The sequence below is a fragment of the Gadus macrocephalus genome, chromosome 20 (assembly GCF_031168955.1).
Source record: "Gadus macrocephalus chromosome 20, ASM3116895v1".
NCBI classification, from domain to species: domain Eukaryota; kingdom Metazoa; phylum Chordata; class Actinopteri; order Gadiformes; family Gadidae; genus Gadus; species Gadus macrocephalus.
The window spans coordinates 2389438-2414942 of NC_082401.1; the positions used below are offsets into that span (position 1 = coordinate 2389438).

Here is a 25505-nt window from a genome sequence, read left to right on the forward strand (position 1 = left end):
GCACAGAGCTTTTGGCAGTGATATTATGCATATATATATATATTAACTAGATGCCTTACGGTGGCGTCTAGAACGTCACCATAGACGGCCATCTTACCACAGCAAGCTGCTCACCCATAACATTGTGTTGGTACATGTACTTTTTAAATAACCATAACTTGCTCAATTTTCAACCGATTTACAAACGGTTTGGTTTATTACAAACGTTATTAACGTGGTTATGATATTGTACCTATTTTAGAACATTATTCTATTTTTCATTATTCTATCAAAAGCATGCAGTGTCATAACTACATCTCTGACGTTTATAACAAACCAAACCGTTTGAAAATGGGTTGAAAATTGAGCAAGTTATGGTTATTTAAAAAGTATGTGTACCACTACCAACACAATGTTATGGGTCAACACATCTGTGACATTCCCCAACACAACTACACCAACGTGTCCTTGTTAATTACAAAACATGTATGGGTTAAGTTTATGGGCATCAGTTGTCCTGTTTTGTGTTTTGATTGAGAGAAACAATCGTTTTTTTGATCAGTGTTGGGTAGCTGAGGTCGTTGCTATAGAGGCCACGTCCGTGCGCTTTTTTTGAGTAGGGTCCGACTGCGTCCTGCAAGACGGGGGCGTGTATTTTGAGGAGGCGTGTCTTGTAAGGAGGGCGTGTATTTAGTCGGCCCTGATTGGTCGACGATTCACGACGGCGTCTGGCGTCACACATAGCCTCGTGCAGAGCCATAATCTATTCTATTTGACATTTGCGGATCTCTTCTCTTGTATTTAATTTTTTATTTACTTTAAATGCTTTGTGTAATGACCTTCCCTTTCTCTATAATAAAAAAATGTAGCCTACCCTTATGGCCTGAGTCATGTTTCCCTTACTAAGAATTCTCTATCGTATGCATAAGTATTGTCTGTAAACAATACAAGTGGAATAGGGGCGAAAATGTACAATTCTAAGGCTTGTATCCTTCAAGTAACTTTACTTTGTACCTCTGTAAAGCCAAGTATATGCATTTGACATCACAGTTATCAGTAAATGCAAATTCGGTTTCTCTTCATTACTCTTTGGTCAGCCTGACATTTTCAGAGTAAATTCCAATCAATATTTTTGTGAATATTAAGAGCCAGAATTTAAATGACACCGCCCATGAGCCAAATATTACGCTAACTTTTTAACTCGACTGTTACAGTAAATTGACTCCCTCCCGTAGCCTACAAACACCAGGCAATATCTGGACTTACAGAAGTTAACTGAAATATTGAAACCCCATTTTGTGTACCTATGGTGTGGCAGGCTGTGTAGCTGTATGGCAAAGATAACTACGTTTTGTAGGTTTTGACAAAAACGGAACAGCTTCGTAACAGAAGAGTTAACGATGTTGTTGCTCAACAAGACAACTGCTGGAGCTCCAATAAAGTTGCTTACAAATAAACTCCAACATCAGAGTAAGGAAGGACGGGGGAAACTTCAGTGGAAATCCCATTGTCATTGTGACACCGTACTCGACAGTACGGTGTCAAAATGGGTCAAAATGGGTTTAGGAGGGAGGATCCTCGTTTGGTCATGAACTCTGACCTCTAACCTATTCTCAAAAGTCGGGGCATAAGTGGTTGAGGAACAGTTGTTACCCGCTCTGTGATCTTCAATGGTGTCATGGTTCATTGGTTACAACTAACATTTTATAGATAAATACCATGGTTGGCTGTGCAGCATTTGGATGCCCCAATCTGTCCGAGAAGGGTTATCACATGTACGGCTTCCCCAAGGACCAAGAGCGCAGGGAGAAATGGATGGCAATGGTCAGCCGTCAAAACTTATTGACAGTCACCAACAGTCAAAAACGATGTAATGTTCAGATCACTTGCTAGCATTTCAAAGGGCATAATAATTCTAAGTGTAGAGAATTATGACTTTCCAATGATATTTGAAGTGCAATGGAAACTGATCTTACAAGCCTACCTACAGGTACACTTTGAAAATGACAGATTCAAAGCCACAAAAGTAGATAGGATGTTGAAGTTGAGGCCCGATGCAGGCCCAACAGTTTTCATCCATCACCCTAAACCGAAGAGGAGGAAACCCCATTCTGTGAGGGTGCCTCCGGAACCAAGTGCAAAGGACCACACATATTGCACCAAATTAAACTTCGGTATGATCCATGCAGCTAACAATATTCCCCATTTCATGTAATTCAAGGATAGACTACACTCCTAATGAGATTACATAATTCATATTTGTACATTCAGTTTAAAAAACAACCAGAAGGCAGGGATTCTCTGAGGATTTGCACACAATGTAGATAATCGACACATTTCTACCCAATTAACAATTGCCGGTAGATCCATTTATAAATTGTATTGGTTTCTGATTGTGGCAGATGATTTAATTCACATTACAGAAATGTTTTGCTTTAATTCATTTTATTACATTGGAGATGACAGTAGTTGCAAATGCAAAGGCAAAATACATATAACAGCAACATTACCTTGTAATTATTACAGAGATTGAGGGAGAAATTGAGGTGGATTTCAAGAGCGTTGAAAAGGACATCACAGGAGACGGAGAGAGCAATCAAGAGGTTACATTGCCAGGGGCAGGTGATCCAGGGGCAGGTGATCCAGGGGCAGGTGATCCAGGGATTTGTGTGCCGAGGGCCAGTCAGTCAGGGGTCAACAGTGAAGGAATAACTTTTGCCAGGGCCAGCTGCTCCAGGGCAACCCTGTCTCGTCAAAATTACGTTCCCATAGAACTATTCGGCATTCTCAATTACGTTTGTCATAAAACGTATTTTGTCCGCGATTACGTTTTATTGAACGTATTGCAAATACGTTCGTCCTCAGCCTATTTTTTGCCATTCATTAACCTCTAGGATTATGTTTGGTTGAAACGTATCCCAGATAGGTTAAATGTCAACGTATAGCACATTATTGTCATTAAGGCATATCTTCCTTTCAGGGAACGTTTCATTTAACGTATTTTGTCTGAAAAATGTATCTTGGCCGTGAATACGTTTTATTGAACATATCGCAAATACGTTCGTTGTCAGCCTATTGTTTTGCCATTTATTAACCTCTAGGATTAGTATCCCAGATAGGTTAAATGTCAACGTATAGCACATTATTGTCATTAAGGCATATCTCCCTTTCAGGGAACATTTCATTTAACGTATTTTGTCTGAAAAACGTATCTTGGCTGTGGATACGTGTTATTGAACATATCGCAAATACGTTCGTTGTCAACCTATTTTTTGCCATTCATTTACCTCTAGGATTATGTTTGGTTGAAACGCATTCCAAATATGTTAAATGTCAACGTATAGCACATTATTGTCATTAAGGCATATTTCCCTTTCGGGAAACGTTTAATTTAACGTTATTTTGTCCCTGATTACGTCTTATTGAACATATTGCAAATAGGTTCGTTCTCAACATTTTTGTTGTTATTTATTTAAGCTACCTCTTGGATTACAGGCTACATTTAATTGAAACGTATCCTTAATAGGCTACGTAAAATTTCGATAACACATTATTGTCAGCATATAGGCATAGGTCTACCTCTCGGGGAAGCGTACTTTTGATTGTAATGTTAATAGTCCAACGTTATATCAACATGTCACAAGAGGAGAAATTAACTGCTGACGGGGTAACTGTAGGAGCGGGGGTTGCTTTGTTGATTTCTTTATCTAGGGCTATAGCTGTGGTCAAAGCGGGAAGGGTGCGTTGTCTGGGCGGCTGCCTGAACTGAGCTGCAGGAAATTATGTTCACACGTTTCTTCATTCATTCATGAAGGCTATACCGGTGAACGGTGACGTCAGACTCACGCCCACCTACAAACCAATCAATGTCCAGTATCAGCCTGTCCTCTCGGAAAATACGACCACGTTGGTTTGTTCCGCCACAGATTACGACCCATTGGAATTTATCCAAAACGAGCGAACGAGGCCCTCTACATGTGCGGGCAACCCTTTCTCATCAAAATTACGTTCCCAGAGAACTATTCGGCATTCTCAATTACGTTTGTCTAAAAAACGTATTTTGTCCGTGATTACGTTTTCTTGAACATATTGTAATGACCTCGCAGGTGACATAACGATGTCGAGTCATTAGTAATTGAAGGAACTTTTAATGGACCAAAACCAGGTCACTGAAACCCGTAACCAACGGCAGAAATCCCACCCAAAACAAACCCCGGTTACCCCGGCAACCCCCAACACGGTCTCACTCATGTGCAGGCCCCCACCCTCGTGTTCTTCCAAGGCCCTCCCCCAGCTGACCTAATGATTCGCCCTCACACTGATTGACAAGAAGAACATTACAATACATGCACACAGAACAACTGGCATAACGGACAACGAAAAACAATGCAACACATAACACAAAAACAATTTAATTGTCCCAGGGTCGCTACAATATCGTAAATACGAATTCGTTGTCAGCCTATTTTTGCCATTTATTTACCGTGTTACTATGGCAGAATAAAGAATAAATTCATGCATTATCATTCAACTTGAACATGTGTTTTTACAGTATAGAGTGGTGGAGAGGGATGACGTATGTTGGCAAACCCGGAAGTGAGCGTCGCCCTCGGTTCCCTTGACAAAAAGCCAACGGGTTTTCCATTGGATTTTGGATTATTGCAGAAAAATCCTCAACTCCTCAAAAACGGAAAATAAATAAATCAATAAAAATAACCGTGCTCCAAAGAACGAAGTGTAAACCAATGCATTCTGAATGGGAGTGTTTCTCCGATTTTTCCATGCTACACAACGAAATGTAAACCCATGCAAATAAAGACTTCATGGTCATAATAATAATTTAAATATCATTAATCTACTACTGAGTGTGTAGGGAGGTATTCTATTTTTTTCAACGGGGCTGAATCCAGTCACTTGACCGTCATGGTTGCTATGGTGGTTGCTATCGACCGCCCCCTCTAATAACTCTAAAAACCATGCGGCAAAGGAGGTGCCGTCAATTGGGTTGTTTTTGTCGTAAACTAGGGTCCGATGGTTGAAAAATAGACAGTTATTCCAAGGTATCCTTAAAAGGCAGCTTGGATGTGTTTATTTTCTGCAGTTTAGACTTCTTCTATAACTTTTTTTTGAAAGCAAAACACCAAGCTCATTGATTTAACGAGGGAGGGTTATTTGAAACAATTTATTCAATAAATATTTGTGAGAGGTCATTCCTTCTCCTGATTTTACTTCCTATTTATGTCTAGGGTAAACCCCTACTGTCCACAAGCATCCCCCCCCTCCCCATATGGATTTGGAGAATTGTTGCCACGTCCCAGTGGTGGAGGTATATATATGAAAGAGGGCATTCAATTATAGCCTACTACAATGATCAATTAGGAGGCCGAAGCCCTAAAGGAAGTGATGCAATAGGTGACTGAGTCGACAACATTTAAGTAAGCTGTATAGCGTCTCTTATATATCAAAGGGGGTCTCAAAGGACGCATACGCTTCAACCTGTGGCTCCAGCACTACAGGAAATGACTCAGCAAGTGCTCCATCTCGTTGCAACTCACCCAGCGGCTCGCTTGCAAGATTTTGGCCTGAAGTTCTTCCCAGACCTACACCCTAGCCATCCAACATGCATATCTGAGAATCAGGCCTCTCTTTAATAATGACAAAAAGTTATGAGAGAAACACACATTAACTTTTTTTTTTTGTTATCTAATAAGCGGCGTGGTGCCGGCTCCTTTTGACCTTTTGACCCCCGACTTCAAAAACGTGGCCACAGGCCAGCTGTGTCTACACACCTTTAGCCACGAATGTACACCTCCATCCCACAAAAAATGGGGACTAGAAACTAACCTCTGTCTTATGTACATTTACTGTACTGTTGGAGGTCACGCCCCTTTGCCGACCTTTTCGAGATAGCTAGGGATGCTAAAATGTTTACACACATTTCCCGGGGCCCCGTGAACGACATATCCGAGATTTGGAGTTCTAGCCCTTAGAGAAAAAAGGTTTTCCCAAATGGAGTGTCATTTGGACAAAGCCCCTCAGAAGTGTAGCCTGCAAGACCTAATGGTTCAGAATGTGGTGGAAAAACAGTTTTTGAGATAGGAAGGTCCTACCGCCCTGAAATTGTAATGCCTTATTCTAGGGCCTGACTGGGACCTCCACACCGAAACTTGTTTTTCCACCACATTCTGAACCATTAGGTCTTGCAGGCTACACTTCTGAGGGGCTTTGTCCAAATGACACTCCATTTGGGAAAACTTTTTTTCTCTAAGGGCTAGAACTCCAAATCTCGGATATGTCGTTCACGGGGCCCCGGGAAATGTGTGTAAACATTTTAGCATCCCTAGCTATCTGGAAAAGGCTGGAAAAGGGGCGTGACCTCCAACAGTACAGTCAATGTACATAAGACAGAGGTTAGTTTCTAGGCCCCATTTTTTGCGGGATGGAGGTGTACATTTGTGGCTTAATGTGTGTAGACAGCGCTGACCTGTGGCCACCTCTTTGAAGTCTGGGGTCAAAAGGTCAAAAGGAGCCGGCACCACGCCGCTTATGAGATAACAAAAAGTGAATCTGTATTTCTCTCATTACATTTTGTCATTATTGAAGAGAGGCCTGATTCTCAGATATGCATATTGGACTGTTAGGGTATAGGTCTGGGAAGAACTTCAGGCCAAAATCTTGCAAGCGAGCCGCTGGGTGCAGGTGCAACGAGATGGAGCACTTGCTGAGCCTGGACTTTCATAATCTTCGCTCTGTGAATGTAAAGGATGTTTGGTCGGATGTTACGACGAAGAATCATAATGTGAATGGGAATATTCTATAAATCTCTTGATATCATCTTTCGTCTCAACACTTCTGCTGCAGCCACTTAAAGTCTCAATCCGAGAACCTTCAAATATGAATCAATCCATTAGAAGTATGAAAATATCTTCCCGGTGGTGCAACAGAGCAAACAAGGTGTCCTTTGACATCTACGTTTCGAGACGATTGCAACAGTGCCACACATGATCATATTTGAATATGTTTCGGGGTAGTAATTAGCTGTCAATTTTGGAGGCCTTTATCAATAATGACCAGCTATAGATTTGCTTCCCGATGGAGATTTTTGACAAATTACATGTTAATTAGCATCTACACGTTAAGCTGAGTCCAATGAGATCAAGCTCGGCCTCTTGCTACACCGAGATCATGTCCTAGACCTAGGTGTACCATGTAAAATACATGTTACCATTAGCTAGAGTGTCGTTCTTGGTGTCATTGGACTCAGCTCAACGTGTAGATGCTAAATAACATGTCATTTTTGACTAATCTTTATCGGGAAGCAAATCAATAGCTGCTCAGTATTGATTAAGGCCTCCAATTTCGACAGCTAATTACTACCATTAAACATGTTCGAATATGCTCATGTGTGGCACCGTTGCAATCGCCTGGAAGCGTAGATGTTGAAGGACACCTTGTTCGTCCTCTTACGCCACCGTGAAGATATTTACATGCTTCTGATTGACTAATGAATTGATTCAGCTATTCCCCCAGAAGTCTGGGGTCAAAAGGTCAAAAGGAGACGGCACCACGCCGGGGTGGATCCAGATCTCGGGCAACAGCGCAGGGTTGCCAGGTCCTGCAAAAAACGTGCCCCCCACATACCGTTCAAAATCCACCCAAAATGTCCTAGAAGCATCCCAAATAAAAAATGATATTATTGGCCATTTTGGCCAACGTTTTGAAAGTAATACTATTTGAGGGAATATTTTTTTGTTGTTGTTTTAGCAGCGAAATGCACCGTGTGCGTGTGTGTGTGTGTGTGTGTGTGTGTGTGTGTGTGTGTGTGTGTGTCTGTGTCTGTGTCTGTGTGTCTGTGCGTGCGTGTGTGCGTGTGTCTGTGCGTGTGCGTGCGTGTGTGTGTGTATAACACTCTATTTTATGTTGAAATGCGACGTAATCCAGTGTTCACGAAACGTACACTGTCAACGTAGGTATGCTTTTGGCGACTGGGCAGATATACGTGTTTCTAACAAGATGATATCATTAAAAGTTACATAAAGTAACAGTTTAATAACACAAACGCAGGAAGCACGTGAGCTGCTAGTTTAGCGAAAGCAACCTGACGTCGTTGAAACATGCGAGCGAGCCGATCAAATCCTAATAACTATAAAACTAAAGATCAGACACAATCAATGACTGAAGATTATGCAAGTAAAAAGTATATTTCTCGCTAGAAATGTTATTAGAAACACGTTTAACGGTGAATCGGTCCTAAAATATTGCATTTCCCATTCAGATAATAAAGATTAATAAAGATCATACACATTCACTGACTGAAGATTATGTAAGGAAAATGTACATTTCTCGCTAGAAATGTCATTAGAAACGCGTTTAATGGTGTATCTGTCCTAAAATATTGCATTTCCCATTCAGATAATAAAGATTAATATGAGCTACGCCGTGTTCCGGAGCCGCGGGGGATTCTGGGAATTGGGGTTCTCAGTTGACAAATGGGGCTTTTGTTAACTTGTTTTGTTGTTAGGATTAAGTGGGGTTAATGGGTTCGGGATGTTATGTGGTTGCGTGTTGTTCTATTAACATTGTTCGTGTGTTCATTATTGTCGACACCGTCACCGAGAGTGACGTGACCATCGTTTCGTGCAGCTGTTCCGTGTTGAAGTCTCGTTCAATAAAAACCAACTCTCGTTGTCGACCGTTCAATAAAAACCAACTCTCGTTGTCGAGCGTGCCCCCCCCCCCAACAAACGTGTCTCCCCCCCCCTCAACAAACGTGTGTCCCCCCCCCCCCCTTCAACTAACGTGTCCCCCCCCCCACCCCACCCCTACAATCGTGTGTCCCCCCCCCCCCCTCAACAAACGTGTCTCCCCCCCCCCCCCTCCCCGGTCAACAACAGTCTCCCCCCCCCCCCCCTAAACAATCGTGTCCACAATTTGCCGCGAAAGCCGTGAAACCCAAACCCCGAAACCCGCCTCCACAGCGGCACACGTGGATACTGTAGGTATAACACGCTATTTTTTACGTTGAAATGCTACGTATCCAGTGTTCATGGAAACACCGTGGATGTATTTTCTTGGCGACTGGGTTGGTCCTTTGAGACCCCCTTTGATAAATAAGAGACGTGTGCATGTATTCTGTGTGCATGTATTGTAATGTTCTTCTTGTCAATCAGTGTGGGGGCGAATCATTAGGTCAGCTGGGGGAGGGCCTTGGAAGAACACGAGGGTGGGGGCCTGCACGTGAGTGAGACCGTGTTGGGGGTTGCCGGGGTAACCGGGGTTTGTTTTGGGTGTGATTTCTGCCGTTGGTTACGGGTTTCAGTGACCTGGTTTTGGTCCATTAAAAGTTCCTTCAATTACTAATTGGTTTGTAGGTGGGCGTGAGTCTGACGTCACCGTTCACCGGTATAGCCTTCTTGAATGAATGAAGAAACGTGTGAACATAATTTCCTGCAGCTCAGTTCAGGCAGCCGCCCAGACAACGCACACTTCCCGCTTTGACCACAGCTATAGCCCTAGATAAAGAAATCAACAAAGCAACCCCCGCTCCTACAGTTACCCCGTCAGCAGCTAATTTCTCCTCTTGTGACATGTTGATATAACGTTGGACTATTAACATTACAATCAAACGTACGCTTCCCCGAGAGGTAGACCTATGCCTATATGCTGACAATAATGTGTTATCGAAATTTAACGTAGCCTATTAAGGATACGTTTCAATTAAATGTAGCCTGTAATCCAAGAGGTAGCTTAAATAAATAACAACAAAAATGTTGAGAACGAACCTATTTGCAATATGTTCAATAAGACGTAATCAGGGACAAAATAACGTTAAATTAAACGTTTCCCGAAAGGGAAATATGCCTTAATGACAATAATGTGCTATATGTTGACATTTAACATATTTGGAATAGCCTACGTTTCAACCAAACATAATCCTAGAGGTAAATTAATGGCAAAAAATAGGTTGACAACGAACGTATTTGCGATATGTTCAATAACACGTATCCACAGCCAAGATACGTTTTTCAGACAAAATACGTTAAATGAAACGTTCCCTGAAAGGGAGATATGCCTTAATGACAATAATGTGCTATACGTTGACATTTAACCTATCTGGGATACGTTTCAACCAAACATAATCCTAGAGGTTAATAAATGGCAAAAAATAGGCTGAGGACGAACGTATTTGCAATACGTTCAATAAAACGTAATCGCGGACAAAATACGTTTTATGACAAACGTAATTGAGAATTCCGAATAGTTCTCTGGGAACGTAATTTTGACGAGACAGGGTTGTCCAGGGACCAGACTGCCAGGGACTGATGGGGCGACTGTGGAGGACCTAATAAGGCAACTAGAAAAGGAAAAATTAATGAGAAGGAGAGCAGAGAGGGCTATTGCAAAACAAAAAAGAATCAATTTGGCACTAAGAAAGATAATCAATTTGGCACTAAGAAAGAGAAACAATTCAGTCAACAAGAAGTTAAAACGAAAAAGCCATACAGGTTAAATTGACCGCCCATCATAATCAGCATTGTTGAATCGGCGGCATCTGTAGGGCTTCATGTGCTGAACATCACCCTTTCCAGGATATAATTAAACAAACACTGTTATTTCTACTAGCTATCGCATCATAAAACCCGTCCTTAAATCAACCTAAATTATCCTAGTAATCCAACATAAATAACTAACTAAATAAAAGTTAGATTCACTAGTACTGAACTTTGTAATTGTTGGTGTAGATACCATCACATTGTGCAGTCGAGCTAACAAACTAGCAGGCAATCGGTCGTCTACCAAGATAAAAATATACATAATTACGCTGTCCATATACAAATAAATATCAATATATGCATCATAAAAGGTCCTGATACAATATAGACAGTTGACAATTCAAAAGAGGTAGCTATTTAATCAATGTACCCCCGGAGATACCTTCACAGGTGGTGAAGTCGAGCTAACAAACTAGCAGGCAATCGGTCGTCTACCAAGATATAAATATATATAATTACGCTGTGCATATACAAATAAATATCAGTATATGCATTATAAAAGGTCCTGATACAATATAGACAGTTGACAATTCAAAGGAGGTACCTATTTAATCAATTTACCCCTGGAGATACCTTCAGAGATGGTGAAGTCGAGCTAACAAACTAGCAGGCAATCGGTCGTCTACCAAGATAAAAATATATATAATTACGCTGTCCATATACAAATAAATATCAATAGATGCATCATAAAAGGTCCTGATACAATATAGACAGTTGACAATTCAAAAGAGGTAGCTATTTAATCAATGTACCCCCGGAGATACCTTCACAGGTGGTGAAGTCGAGCTAACAAACTAGCAGGCAATCGGTCGTCTACCAAGATAAAAATATATATAATTACGCTGTGCATATACAAATAAATATCAATATATGCATCATAAAGGTCCTGATACAATATAGACAGTTGACAATTCAAAAGAGGTAGCTATTTAATCAATTTACCCCCGGAGATGGCACTAAGAAAGAGAAACAGATGGTGAAATCGAGCTAACAAACTAGCCAGCAATCGGTCGTCTACTAAGATAAATATATATATAATTACGCTGTGCATTTACAAATAAAGATCAGTATATGCATCATAAAGGGCCTCTGATACAATATAGACAGTTGACAATTCAAAAGAGGTAGCTATTTAATCAATTTACCTCAGAAGTTACTCGGCGGCCAGCAATGGAAATGAATGGTCTCCTCCGCCGTAAAATGGTTGTTTGGAACTATTCGAGGCTCCATACCCCGGAAGTAGGCGCTACAACGGAGTCCAATGGAAGTGTCGCAACTCTCTCTCTCTATAGCTCTGGGCCGGTCCAACTGACTTCGCAGGCCGCTCACAATTGTGTGCCGGTCCACCTGACCTCGCTGGCCGGCCGGCCGACCGGGTAATCTCCCGATCGTCCCGACGGCCAATCCGCCTCTGGTTGTGTTAGTCTTGAGCAGGACTCGGAGCACGGTGACGTCCTATGGAAAGCCAAGAAGGCCACAATCCGGCCCTAGAATGGCGCGGTAAAAGTGCAAAACCGCACGGAATCCGTACGGTTTGGCAAGAATTCCGTACGGTTTTGAATGACTAATAGCCGCGGCTATTAGTCATTCACTCCGGCTATTAGTCATTCACTCCGGCTATTAGTCATTCACTCCGGCTATTAGTTATTCACTCCGGCTATTAGGTATGCAGAACGAGCCCCTCCCTCTTCTTTGCTTGACCACTAAGTTTGAAGGCTGTCTAACCAATCAGAGCTGCAGTGCCTCCATGTTTCGCTGTAACATAAAGCTGTGTTGTCTTTACTAGTTTCACTACAATGTAATGACCACCATTAGCTAGTGGAAAATACATTTGTGTCTAGTACAGTGATATATTTGTATATGTTAGGCTATATATTGAGATGGCAGTGTGCGAAATACCCGACAATATTCGGGGATGTCCTCATACCCAGATTGTTCTCGATATGCAGTAGCCAGCTAGGCCATAACATTACATAACATGAACATGAACTGAATAAATGCCAGGTATATAGCATATCGGAGACGGGCACACAATCAGTGCATTTGCAAATGAGAGCATGCAGTAGGCTATGACCGATCTTGTGACATGTGGTCGGAGAGAGTCGTGTGTGTGTGTGTGTGTGTGTAGAGCAAGTTGTTGAAGGAAGTGTTTCTACTTGACGTTACAATATTTCATGGATGCAAGCAAGCCAAGACAATCAATCTATATCTATAGCCTACATGACAACACACACACACACACACGCACACACTTTAAACACACTGGTAAAGCAATAGGAGCCTGCATTGGCTAAAGTTGTTGCGATGCACGTTATTTTATAACAGGGAGGGGCAAAGTTGTGCATTACAATGCAAACACGACAATAATTGGCACCGTTCTTGCGCACTCAGAAGAACATGAACTGAATAAATGCCAGGTATATAGCATATCGGAGACGGGCACACCATCAGTGCATTTGCAAATGAGAGCCTGCAGTATGACCGATCTTGTGACATTATTTAACCATCCATCTACAGCTAATACGATCAGACAGATACATCATTGATCACATATAAGTCCATTACAAGCCCAACATCACCACGGCAGGTGCGCTCTCTCTCGCACATTCACACAATCACTCCAACTTCTCCAACTCCAAGGCAAGACTGTTTCACTAAGACCACAAACAACCACAACTAAACAGCCTACATATCCACAACAATGCACAACAATCAGTTCATTGCGTCTATCTTCTGTTTGGCGCACATGGCTAATTTGCATACTTGCACATGACTGTCGGCTCCGCTTGTCAAAAAAATAGAACGTATTTGTGAATAAATGCTTTTCATTCTGAATAATAATAATAATAATAATAATACATTTTATTTATACTGCACTTTATATTCAAGAATCTCAAAGTGCTTCAGAGAAAAAAATACCAAAAAACTATTAAAAAAAAGGGGGAACCTCAAAGAAAGTTTAGCTGAATGCTCTTTTAAAGAGATGGGTTTTGAGGTTCCGTTTAAAAAGAGCTGTAGTCTGTGGAGCCCTCAGGTGGTCAGGGAGGGCGTTCCATAGTCTAGGGGCAGCAGCAGAAAAGGCCCGATCACCCATGGTGCACAGCTTCGTATGTCGGGTTTGGAGGGTGTGAGTGGATCCTGAACGGAGTGTACGTGAGTTTGTCGGGGGGGTGAGGAGTTCCTGAAGGTAGAGGGGGGCAAGTCTGTGAAGGCACTGGTGGGTGAGGAGGGAGACCTTGTACTCAATTCTGAGTGAGACAGGGAGCCAGTGCAGTGATTTCAGGATGGGGGTGATGTGGTCATGCTTGCGCACCCTCATCAGGACCCTGGCAGCACTGTTTTGAATGTATTGGAGCCTCTGGATGCTCTTGCCAGGGATCCCAATGAGGAGTGCATTGCAGTAGTCCAACCTGGAGGAGACAAAGGCATGGACGACGAGCTTCTCTGCATCAGCCAGGGTGAGTGATTGGCGGAGTTTGGCGATGTTCCTGAGGTGGTATAAAGCTGTCTTACAGAGGTGTTTGATGTGGGTGTCAAAATTAAGTTGTGGGTCCATTTTAACACCGAGGTTGGTGACGGATGTGGAAAGGGGGACGTTTTTGCCAGAGAAGGTGATATTGGTGATGGTGGGGGAGCGGAGCTGATGTGGCGTGCCAACAAGGATGGCTTCCGTTTTATGGCTGTTAAGTTGTAGGAAGTTGAGCTTCATCCACGCCTCTATCTCCTCCAGGCAGGTGGTCAGTGTGGATGTTGGCAGAGGGGCAGAAGAAGTGGGGGTTGTCCTGATGTAGAGCTGTGTATCTTCAGCATAGCAGTGGTAAGACAAGCCATGCCTGCTAATGACACTAACCAGGGGGAGCATGTACAATGAGAACAGTGTGGGGCCCAACACCGAGCCCTGGGGGACACCGCAGGTGACGTTGTTGGTGTGTGATTTTGCTTTGCCCAGGGCAACGTGCTCAGTTCTGTCAGTGAGGTACGAGGTGAACCAGTTTTTTACATTTCCTGATAGTCCAATGGTGTATTGCAGGCGGTGAAGGAGAATATTGTGGTCAACCGTATCAAAAGCAGCTGTTAAGTCCAGGAGGATGAGGAGAGATGGGGAGCCGGTGTCTGCTGCCATCAGGAGGTCATTTGTGACCCTGACCAAGGCTGTTTCTGTACTGTGGCCATAGCGGAAACCAGACTGGAATTTTTCAAACAAGTGATGTTGTATGAGGTGATCCTGGAGTTGTGCTGCAACTGTTTTTTCCAGAACTTTTGACAGAAATGGGAGATTTGAGATGGGCCTGTAGTTGGAGAGGACTTCTGGATCAAGGGTAGGTTTTTTTAATGTTGGTCTGATGACAGCAGTTTTTAATGCAGATGGGATATGGCCGGCCAGGAGGGAGTGGTTAATGATATTGGTGATGAGTGGAGAGACAGCAGAGATGTTGGCCTTCAGCAGAGCTGTAGGGAAGGGGTCTAGTGCACAGGTGGATGGCTTCATTTTCCTGATGACGTCCTCCACCTCTTCCTTTGTGATGCTGGAGAAGGAGCAGAGGGTCTGGACAGAGTCAATCGGTGGGTCAGCAGTTTGAAGGGGCAGGGCAGTAGTGATGGAGAGGTGTGAGCGGATGTTATTCACTTTTTGTTTAAAAAAGTTGATGTGCATGTTGCACCTCTCCGTGGTGACATCAGATTGGGATGGTAAAGGGGGTTTGAGAAGGTGATGGACAGTTGAAAAGAGCTGTTTGGAGTTACCAGGGCTATTGTTGATTATTGCGGAATAGAACCTGGACCGTGCATTATTCAGGGCTTCAGCATATGCCCTCCTGTGTTCCCTGTATGCCTGTTTGTGAACGGTCAGACCAGAGGCCTTGAGTCGCCGCTCAAGGACACGCCCAGCAGCCTTCATTGTACGTAGTTCACTGGTGTACCAGGGTGCGGAGCGCGAGAAGGAGACTGACCTCGATGTTAAGGGGCCGTGGAGATCCAGGAGACTGCTCAGGGACTGGTTGTATAAGTCCACTGAGTCAGCAACAGAGAGGGAGTCAGTTGAGCCAGAGGAGAGATGTTGAAGGTCCAGGGCCAGGGCATCCATGTTGATATTTTTCACATTCCTGAAGTGGATCTGCCGCTTTGGTTTGGTGTGGGAGGAAGGAAAAGGGAGCTCCATTGACACAACTCTGTGATCCGAGACGCCAAGATCATAGACCTGTAGGTTGCTGATGGGGGCGGAGTTTGAGATGACCAGGTCAATTGTGTGTCCTCTGGAGTGTGTGGGGGCATCAACATGTTGTTGTAGGTTGAGGGAGTCTAGCAGCTGAAGAAAATCAGCAGCGGGCTGGCATGAGGGGGTGTCAACATGAATATTTAAATCACCCAGAATGATGGTATTGGCAGAGGTAGTACAGAGTGTTGTGAGGAGATCAGACATTTCCGGGATGAAAGCAGAGTTGGGTTTAGGGGGCCTGTATATGAGTAGAACAGTCATGGGATGGGGGGGCTTGAATGTGAATACAAGACATTCAAAGGAGGAAGTTGTAGGCAGCACCATGGGGGACAACTCCAGATCCTGTTTGTGGATGACAGCTAGGCCACCACCGCGTCCAGTTCTGCGGGCTGCCTCCAAGTAACTGTAGCCTGGGGGACAGGCTTCGTTTAGGGCAGAGTAAACCTCTGGCTGGTGCCAGGTTTCTGTTAGACACATGAAGTCAAGTCCTTTTTCCCTGATATGCTCTTCAATCAAGCTGGATTTATTATTCAAGGATTGAGTGTTGAAAAGTTCAAATTTAACCAGTGACTGTGGAGTTATTCTCTGTACAGGTCGCAGAGCCTTAAAATCCACTCCGCGCAGGTTGGAATCCACTCCATGAAATCTATCCAGCCGGGAGTGCGGGGATCTCGCGATGTTACGATTTTGCCCTCAGCCGTCTCAGCGGACCTAATGGATGTGATGAAGCCGGCAGGCTGACCATAAATAAAGTTTCTCCCTGAGCCTCTGTGGATATATCGAGGTCTACGCAATAGTCCTAGCTGCTTAATGGTGGAAATACAGGGTGGGATGGAGCGATTGTTGTACTTCAGCAGCTGTGGGGCGAAGTACGTCAACATCGAACCTGATGTTGAGTGATGTTTGCCTGTTAGCAGCTAGGTACGGACCCGACGCATCTGGGGATGAGCTGGGAGGCAGTGCAGAAAATCCACGAGACAGTAGAGACAGCTTAGCAGGTTGACCAGGGCATATTCCTCACCAGGATCGCCAAAAAAAAAGAAAAGAAAACGCCAGCAGTGACCAGGAAAATGTCACATCGGCTACTTGTTTTTAGCCGTTATTTTCGTCGCTGATGTAGCTTGCAGGGAACCAAGTAGAGATAATATGTCAACAAAAAAATCACTTTTTAAGTAAAATTGGCCAAAATTGGCCCAAAAATTGCTTGGAAAAGCGGCGAACAGACAGCGCCAGCGTCCTCTCCGTTTGTTGCCTAGATACAACTAATACTGGACTTGGTGAGCTTAAATAGGCTACATTTAAGTGACCTTTAGTGAGATGGCCTAAAACGGAATACAAATTAATTATTCTAGGACATAGGCTTTCAGGATCAGAGGTTCAACTTTCAGGATCAGAGGTTCAACTTTTCGGGATTCATTTTGCTTAGCCAGTGAAAGTGATCAGCTGTAGATTCCACACACTGTTAAAAATACTTCACTACAAGTAGGCTATAAGTCCTCCAAATAATTCAGCAGAATTGCATTAGGCCTACTGCCATAAGCATAATTGGCAGCCGTCATTATGCGCTAAAATGGTCCCGGCCAGTGTTCTAAAATGGTCCCGGCCAGTGTTCTATAAATTATGGGAAGAGCCCCCCTGGATCGGCTGGGAAAGTCATAGTCACGCTGATTACAGGTGTTTTTAAAATGCGTATACGCGGGCTCTCACATGACAGCCACGCAACGGACACATCATCTTACATAATTTGATGTATTGCTGTATAGTTAAACTAGCAAACCATCGCAAGGAAATGTAACAAAGCTGTAGCTGAAAGATTCATCCACAAACATCAGAATAGAAAAACACTGGCAGGGACCATTTTAGCGCATAATGACTACTGCTGCCTATGCTTGTGGCAGTAATGCAATTCTGCTGAATTATTTGGAGGACTTATAGCCTACTTGTAGTGAAGTATTTTTAACAGTGTGTTAACTTGCTTGCATCCATGAAATATTGTAACGTCAAGTAGAAACACTTCCTTCAACAACTTGCACTACACACACATACACACACGACTCTCTCCGACCACATGTCACAAAATCGGTCATACTGCATGCTCTCATTTGCAAATGCACTGATTGTGTGCCCGTCTCCGATATGCTATATACCTGGCATTTATTCAGTTCATGTTCATGTTATGTAATGTTATGGCCTAGCTGGCTACTGCATATCGAGAACAATCTGGGGATGAGGACATCCCCGAATATTGTCGGGTATTTCGCACACTGCCATCTCAATATATAGCCTAACATATACAAATATATCACTGTACTAGACACAAATGTATTTTCCACTAGCTAATGGTGGTCATTCCATTGTAGTGAAACTAGTAAAGACAACACAGCTTTATGTTACAGCGAAACATGGAGGCACTGCAGCTCTGATTGGTTAGACAGCCTTCAAACTTAGTGGTCAAGCAAAGAAGAGGGAGGGGCTCGTTCTGCATACCTAATAGCCGGAGTGAATAACTAATAGCCGGAGTGAATGACTAATAGCCGGAGTGAATGACTAATAGCCGCGGCTATTAGTCATTCAAAACCGTACGGAATTCTTGCCAAATCGTACGGAATACGTACGGTTTCTGTACGGATTCCGTGCGGTTTTGCACTTTTACCGCGCCATTCTAGGCCGGATTGTGGCCTTCTTGGCTTTCCATAACGTCCGTAACTGACAACAGCACTGCCATGTAGCCTTATATTGCGGGAAGCCATTTATCATGGCTTCCACTTAAATAATTCTGGGTCATTTCACTCAGTTAGGAACCTTCCTTAGAGAACGACCATTAGCAGCTAAAGAGACAAGATAGAGAGACCAGCTATTGAGACCAGCTAGTGAGACCAGCTAGTGAGACCAGCTAGACGAGACCAGCTAGTGAGACCAGCTAGTGAGACCAGCTAGTGAGATCTGCTAGTGAGACCAGCTAGGGAGATCAGCTAGAGAGACCAGCTGGTGAGACCATCTAGTGAGACCAGCTAGGGAGACCTGCATCTCCATTTCAACTGTTGTTTTAGCTGATGACACGCCTCTCTTAAGTTGGCCGTCCTGCACAAGGTCTGGGCTTGATAGATGGGGCCTGCAGGACAGGTCAGATTAACAGGCTGAAACCAGGATGTGGGACTGGGGGACATAGAAAACGCCATCAGACTAAATACTTTGGGGGGGGGAAAGTAGATGAGTTAAACTGACGTTGAACGAGAACTCACTTATCTGGAGATGAGTGAAAGGGAAGACGCAGATGAACACTCTGCGTAGATTGAGCAGAGGAAGTGAAGGGTGAATATTCGTGTACATTGAGCAGAGGAAGCGGAGGGTGAACAGGAGAGCTGAAGCCTGGACCAAGCTTACCAATCCACACACAGCCAATCAGAGGAACAAGCGAGAGAGACTGGGCCAGCCTCGGGTGAGGTTGAAGTACCTAGCCCATGGGCTGGCCAGGGAGAAAAGAGGACGCTGCACCATCTCTTGGCTTTTGATAGACCCCAACCCCTGCAGGTGGTGTTCATCACAGATGAAGCACCTGGGCTGCACTACGCTGACGCCACCCTCGCAGGTGGTGGTCATCTCAGATGAAGCTCTTGGGCGGCCGTCTTTCACACTGACCTCAATCCTTACAGCGCGCTGACCTAGCAAGCAAACCCTAACCCTAAGCATTTCATAGATTTAACAATATTTACTAAACATTACAGTCAGAATTTACGTAGCATTGCTCCATAAGCTTTGTCTTTCTTAATGCCATGTTTGGGATAAAATTGCTCATGCATCTTCCAGAACTGCATTCTTTAACTGCGCATGTGTTGTCCAGAACTGAATCCTAAGTCTCAGAAACTAGTCTCCATCACTGGGCAGAGCTGCTGTCATAGACAGCGTTGCGGGAAGATACCAGTCGCACCGATGTATATATCATAAAATGTAATATTTGACGTGATATATATACACTCATATACTTATAGTATAGACATGTGCCTATACTATAATAAACCTTACCAAAAATCGTTTTCATGGGAACACATCCAGTACTACTACTAGTATCTCTTTCATTCCATTCTTAAACACTGTAATGCGCCTTCTCTAACCAACTGTCCTCCTATCTCTCACAAAACCATCTGCTTGGCTGCTTGGCTTCAAGACCGCACATTCCACTGAGACAGCTCTCCTCGTAGTGACTGAGTCACTCAGTGCTGCAAGAGCCTCGTCCCTCTCATCAGTTCTCATTCTCTTTGACCTGTCCGCGGCGTTCGCCACCTGACTCTGCGCTATCCTGGTTCACGTCCTACCTGACAAATCGCACCTATCAGGTCACATGCAATGGCTCCTTGTCCAGACCGTGCACTCTCGACACTGGATTCCCTCAAGGTTCTGTAGTGGGACCCCTTCTGTTCTCCCGAAATACCAGATCCCTGAGCTCCGTAATCACATTACACAGTTTCTCTTATCACTGCTATGCTGACGAGTGACGACCCTCAGTTATTCCTCTCTTTCCCCTCCTCTGACAGCACCCTGATTGCAACACGCATCTCAGAATGTCTGGCAAACGTCAACACTTGGACGACCGCCCATCACCTGAAGCTTAACCGAGGTTAAGCTTCAAGACTGAGCTCCTAATGCCAGGGAAAGATTGCCCTCACATGGACTTACTGGTCACTGTCAAGGACATTGCAGTATCTCCATCACCAATGGCAAGAAACCTCGGTGTGGTACTGGACATTCAGTTATGCTGCACTGCAAACATCACCGCGGTGGCCCGATCCTGCAGATTTGCCCTCTACAACATCCGCAGGATCCGGGCCCCTCACGAGGGAAGCAGCTCAGCTCCTGGTTCAAGCGCTCGTCATCTCATGCCTTGACTACTGCAACTCGCTCCTGGCTGGACTCCCTGCCTCCGCGATCAAACCATTGCAGCGTATTCTGAACACTGCAGCACGCCTCGTGTTCAACCTACCAAAATTCTCCCATGTGACCCCCCTTTTCCGGGACCTCCACTGGCTCCCTGTAGTAGCTTGTATCAGATTCAAGATAATAGTATTGACCTACAAGGTGGTTGATGGAACTTCCCCTGCCTACCTCCAAGCATTGGTCAGACCACACACCCCAGCTTGAGCGCTCAGCTCAACTACCTCAACTGGACTCCTGGTACCGACATCGCAAGAGCAAGCAAAGGTTGATCATCAAAGTCACAACTCTCTCTGTTTTACAGCATAATACCCAATGGCTACAGTATTAGACCCCATGGCCTCAGTGTATTAGACCCAATGGCCACAGAATTAGACCCTATGGCTACAATAGTAGACCCTATGGCCTGACAGCATTATAACCTATGGCCTCACAGCATTAGACCCTATGGCTTCAGCATTAGAGCCTATGGCTAAAGCATTAGATCCTATGGCCTCACAGCATTAGACCCTATGGCTTCAGCCTTAGACCCTATGGCCTCACAGCATTAGACCCTATGGCTTCAGCATTACAGCCTATTGCTACAGCATTAGACCTTATGGCTAGAGCATTAGACCCTATGGCATCAGCATTAGACCCTATAGCCTCCACAGCATTTAACCCTAATATAATTATTTGCATGAACCTAATGTTGTATGATGTAAAATAGCTAAACAGGACAAAAGATATGTCCGGCAACAACATAAAAACAGGGGCAGCATATTAAGTCAAGTATTTATTGACTGACCTTGAAAATATTGTCTTACAAAAGCAAAATAAGTGGTATTAAATTGGTACATAGAAATACAATAATTTTACATTCCTTAACATTGCACAAACGATGTATTTTCATACACAAATGAAATACAAAATCAGCTGAAAATACAGCATCTTGGTATTTGTTCAGATTGTAGGTTCTAGAGCTTTCACAACCTTTAAAACATTTCAAAGAGAGTGCAGTCAAACTATCTTGGAGTTGGAGTTGAATGGCAATGTTCACCCTGCCAATAGCCGCAAATCTCATCTCAATCTGTGTTACACGGCTCAGACGTAAAAAAGAAACGGGGCAGGAGACAGCGCGACAATCCACATTTCTTGTTTTAATTGCGTGAAAAGCATGAATCAAACTGATCTTGGCATTCATAGAGCACAACACAAATCAAATCTCCCGCCGCGTCTCAAGGAGCCAGGCCCACTTTTATCTGGTTCACGGGGACACGCCCAGTATGCGGGCACACTCCAATTCTGGAACATGTGGGACCAGGCCTATGAGAGCAAAGGCAGACAAAACGAGTAGCACACAAAAAATGACAACTAAAAGGCCAATGTGGCCGAAACAATCTGTCACACCAGTCGATACCCAAGCAGTGCTGTCTGTCTTGCCGCCATCAGGGTGGAAGAGTAGGCAGGGGTAGCAGAAGACTGCGTTAGCTTCTTCACAGCCTGCAAGTTTTTTCTCTCATACCAATTTGTTGAAAATCCTCAGGTGTATGACATCACCCCCCATTAGACCCTATGGCCTCACAGCATTAGACCCTATGGCTACAGCCTTAGACCCTATGGCTACAGCCTTAGACCCTATGGCTACAGCATTAGACCCTATGGCCTCACAGCATTAGACCCTATGGCATCATAGCATTATACCCTATACAGCATTAGACCCTATGGCCTCACAGTATTAGACCCGATGGCCACAGCATTAGACCCTATGTCTACAGCATTAGACCCTATGGCTACAGCATTAAACCCTATGGCATCACAGCATTAGACCCTATGGCTACAGCATTAGACCATATGGCATCACAGCATTAGAACCCATGGCCTCACAGCATTCGACCCTATGGCTACAGCATTAGACCCTATGGCTACAGCATTAGACCCAATGGCTACAGCATTAGACCCTATGGCCTCACAGCATTAGACCCTATGGCTACAGCATTAGACCCTATGGCTAAAGCATTAGACCCCATGGCTACAGCATTTAAACCTATGGCTACAGCATTATACCCTATGGCTACAGCATTAGACCATATGGCCTCACATTATTAGACCCTATGGCTACAGCATTATACCATATAGCTACAGCATTAGACCTTATGGCTACAGCATTATACCATATAGCTACAGCATTAGACCCTATGGTTACAGCATTAGACCTGATGGTGTGCTTTGATGTCCAGGCTCCGGGGGGTGCTGACCCAGATGGATGAGGGGCTGGTGGACCTGGCGGAGCTCAGAAGGAACCTGGAGCTGGCTGCTTCTGTCCTGGAGGCGGTGTACGTCGATGAGAGCAGGTGGGCCCAGAACAAATACAACCCCCAATGCAGAGAGGACCCTCAAAGGTTACACATGTTGACAACAGTGTGTGTGTGTGTGTGAGTATGCTTGTGCGCGTGTGTGTGTGTGCGTGTGTGTATGTGCCCCCACAGACGTCTGCTGGATACTGAGGATGAGCTCAGTGAGCTGCAGGCGGAGTCGGTGCCAAGCGAGGTCCGCTATTGGCTGGCGTCGACCTTCAGCAGGAAACTGGGCGTGGCCCGGCGCCGGCCGGAGGAAAAGCCCCGGTTCAGGAGCATCGTCCACGCCGTGCAGGCCGGCATCTTCGTGGAGAGGTGAGGGACAGGAGGAGGGTTGAAAACACCTTAAAGGGGTGATATCATGCTTTTTCGACTTTCCCCTTTGCTTATGACTGTTATATGACGTATGCATACAAGTTTTAGGTCTGCTAAACTAGAAAAATCTAAGTCTGAGCCAGGGGTAAATTTGCGAGCACCAAGAATGCCCCTCAATAAGTGCGGGAAACAGCTTGATTGCACTCAAACTTTACTTCCGTAACAGTGTGACGTGGGCGTCGCAGAAGTCCCTCCTCCCGGCAAGGTTTACAACTTCTCGGGGGGGGGGGGGGGGGGATTTGCAGACACACGCGTTAGACCAATCGCAACAGAGTGGGCTTGCTGCCTTGTGGCCTTTAAGCGACATGATACAAATCAGAACGTTTTTGAAAGACGCTGAAATTGGTTTTGCAGAAATATACAGTGTGAGAATAATAAGTTGTATTGTTTACAGACAGGCACAAATGAATGTTATTAACCCTAAAAGAGCATTAAATGGGATCTTTAAAGAATCTACAGCCAGGAACCCAACACTGCTGGTACTATATTCTATAATGTATAATATATAGAACATATGATTTAGATTATATTTTCTGTCTGTCTGAAGGATCTACAGGCGTACATCCAACATGGCCGGTCTCACCTACCCTCCAGCCGCTCTCGCCTCTCTCAAGGTAAACAGGATGTGACATCATAGCTTTTGCCTACCTGGAGTGCTGGTGGCGTTGACAGCTTGTGAATGGTTGTTTTCCAGGAAATAGACAAGTGGTCCTTTGATGTCTTCGTGTTCCAAGAGGCGACCGGAGAACACGCACTCAAGTTCCTGACCTACGACCTCCTGACCCGATATGACCTTATCAACAGATACAGGGTAAACACACACACACACACACACACACACACACACACAAACACACACACACAAACACACACACTACACACACACACACACACACACTACACACACACACATACACACACACACACACACACACTCTATACCCACACACACACACACAAACACACACACACACACACACACACACACACACACACACACACACACACACACACACTATACTCAAACACTCTATACCCCCCCACACACACTCTATACCCACAAACACACACACTCACAGTGTCTATAAAGTGTGTCCATTGCATCATCCGATAGAAGGATTAGAGCAGCTTATTTACGTGGCCCACAGGTTTATGTTCATGATTGAAGGACGTACCAAATTTCCTGGTTATGGATTCAGGGGAGCAGTGAGTGGAGGTAAACCCTCCAGGTAATAAGTTCCGAGCCAAACACAGTAACTGTTTTTGGTTTGCCATTATGGAATATGGACTATGGATGTATAGATGTAGATTGGGGCGCTTAATCAGGTTGGATGTTTTTCTTGGCTTAAAGGACAGGTACAACTGAACATGTCTGTGTGGTAGTGGTAAAAGACGCCCCAAAAGCAGCTTGCCAGAGGTTCTATAAGGGAGAGCAGAATGGGTCTGGGTATTGTTCCCTGGGGTGCACCACACAGCGGTTTGAGTGGATAAAGAGGCTAAGGGTGTTCTACATTATATATTTGCTAAGTATATATCTTGAGTAGTCTGGGATGTAACCAGCTGCCAGGGAGATGTTTAGACTCTTTATCCAGCTGTTTCCAAACTGAGACAGGGAGTCTCCAACAGAAGGTTTGAGAGAAGGAGGGAGGCATAAGGTTGGATCTGATACCGTTGATCCTGGCAACGCTAAACACAGCAGAAGATTTTGATGGTTTTGAAGATTATTAAGCTTATCTAAAGTCCTAAATAGAAACCTGGTTTTGCCTGTTGGCTTAATCAGTTATAATAAGCTAAGTAGACAGCTCATGATTTCTTAAGAAGGGATGATAATTCTTTCATGTGAAGATGGTTGACAGCTCGGTCCTTCTCCATCTGCACTCAGCTTTTTCTCCCATTCAGAGAGGCTGTACATAGTCAGATACATAGAGGCTGTACATAGAGGCTGTATATAGAGTCAGGTACATAAAGGCTGTATATAGAGTCTGTATATAGAGTCAGGTACATAGAGTTAAGTACATAGAGGCTGTACATAGAGTCAGATAGATCCCCCGTTGAGAAACCAAACCATTTTTTAATTCAAAAAATGAATTAAAATATATATATATATATTTTTTTTTT

General features: G+C 44.3%; 1 protein-coding gene across 2 annotated transcripts in view; it reads left to right on the forward strand.

The window, feature by feature from the left end:
- pde1a (phosphodiesterase 1A, calmodulin-dependent) overlaps positions 1-25505 on the forward strand; it is a 66010-nt gene that overhangs the window by 16943 nt on the left and 23562 nt on the right. For both annotated transcript variants that reach the window (XM_060040508.1, XM_060040509.1), the window contains exons 3-6: positions 22896-23009; positions 23145-23327; positions 23935-24001; positions 24082-24198. In XM_060040508.1, the coding sequence (XP_059896491.1) occupies positions 22896-23009; positions 23145-23327; positions 23935-24001; positions 24082-24198 (481 nt within the window). The remainder of the gene's footprint in view (positions 1-22895; positions 23010-23144; positions 23328-23934; positions 24002-24081; positions 24199-25505) is intronic.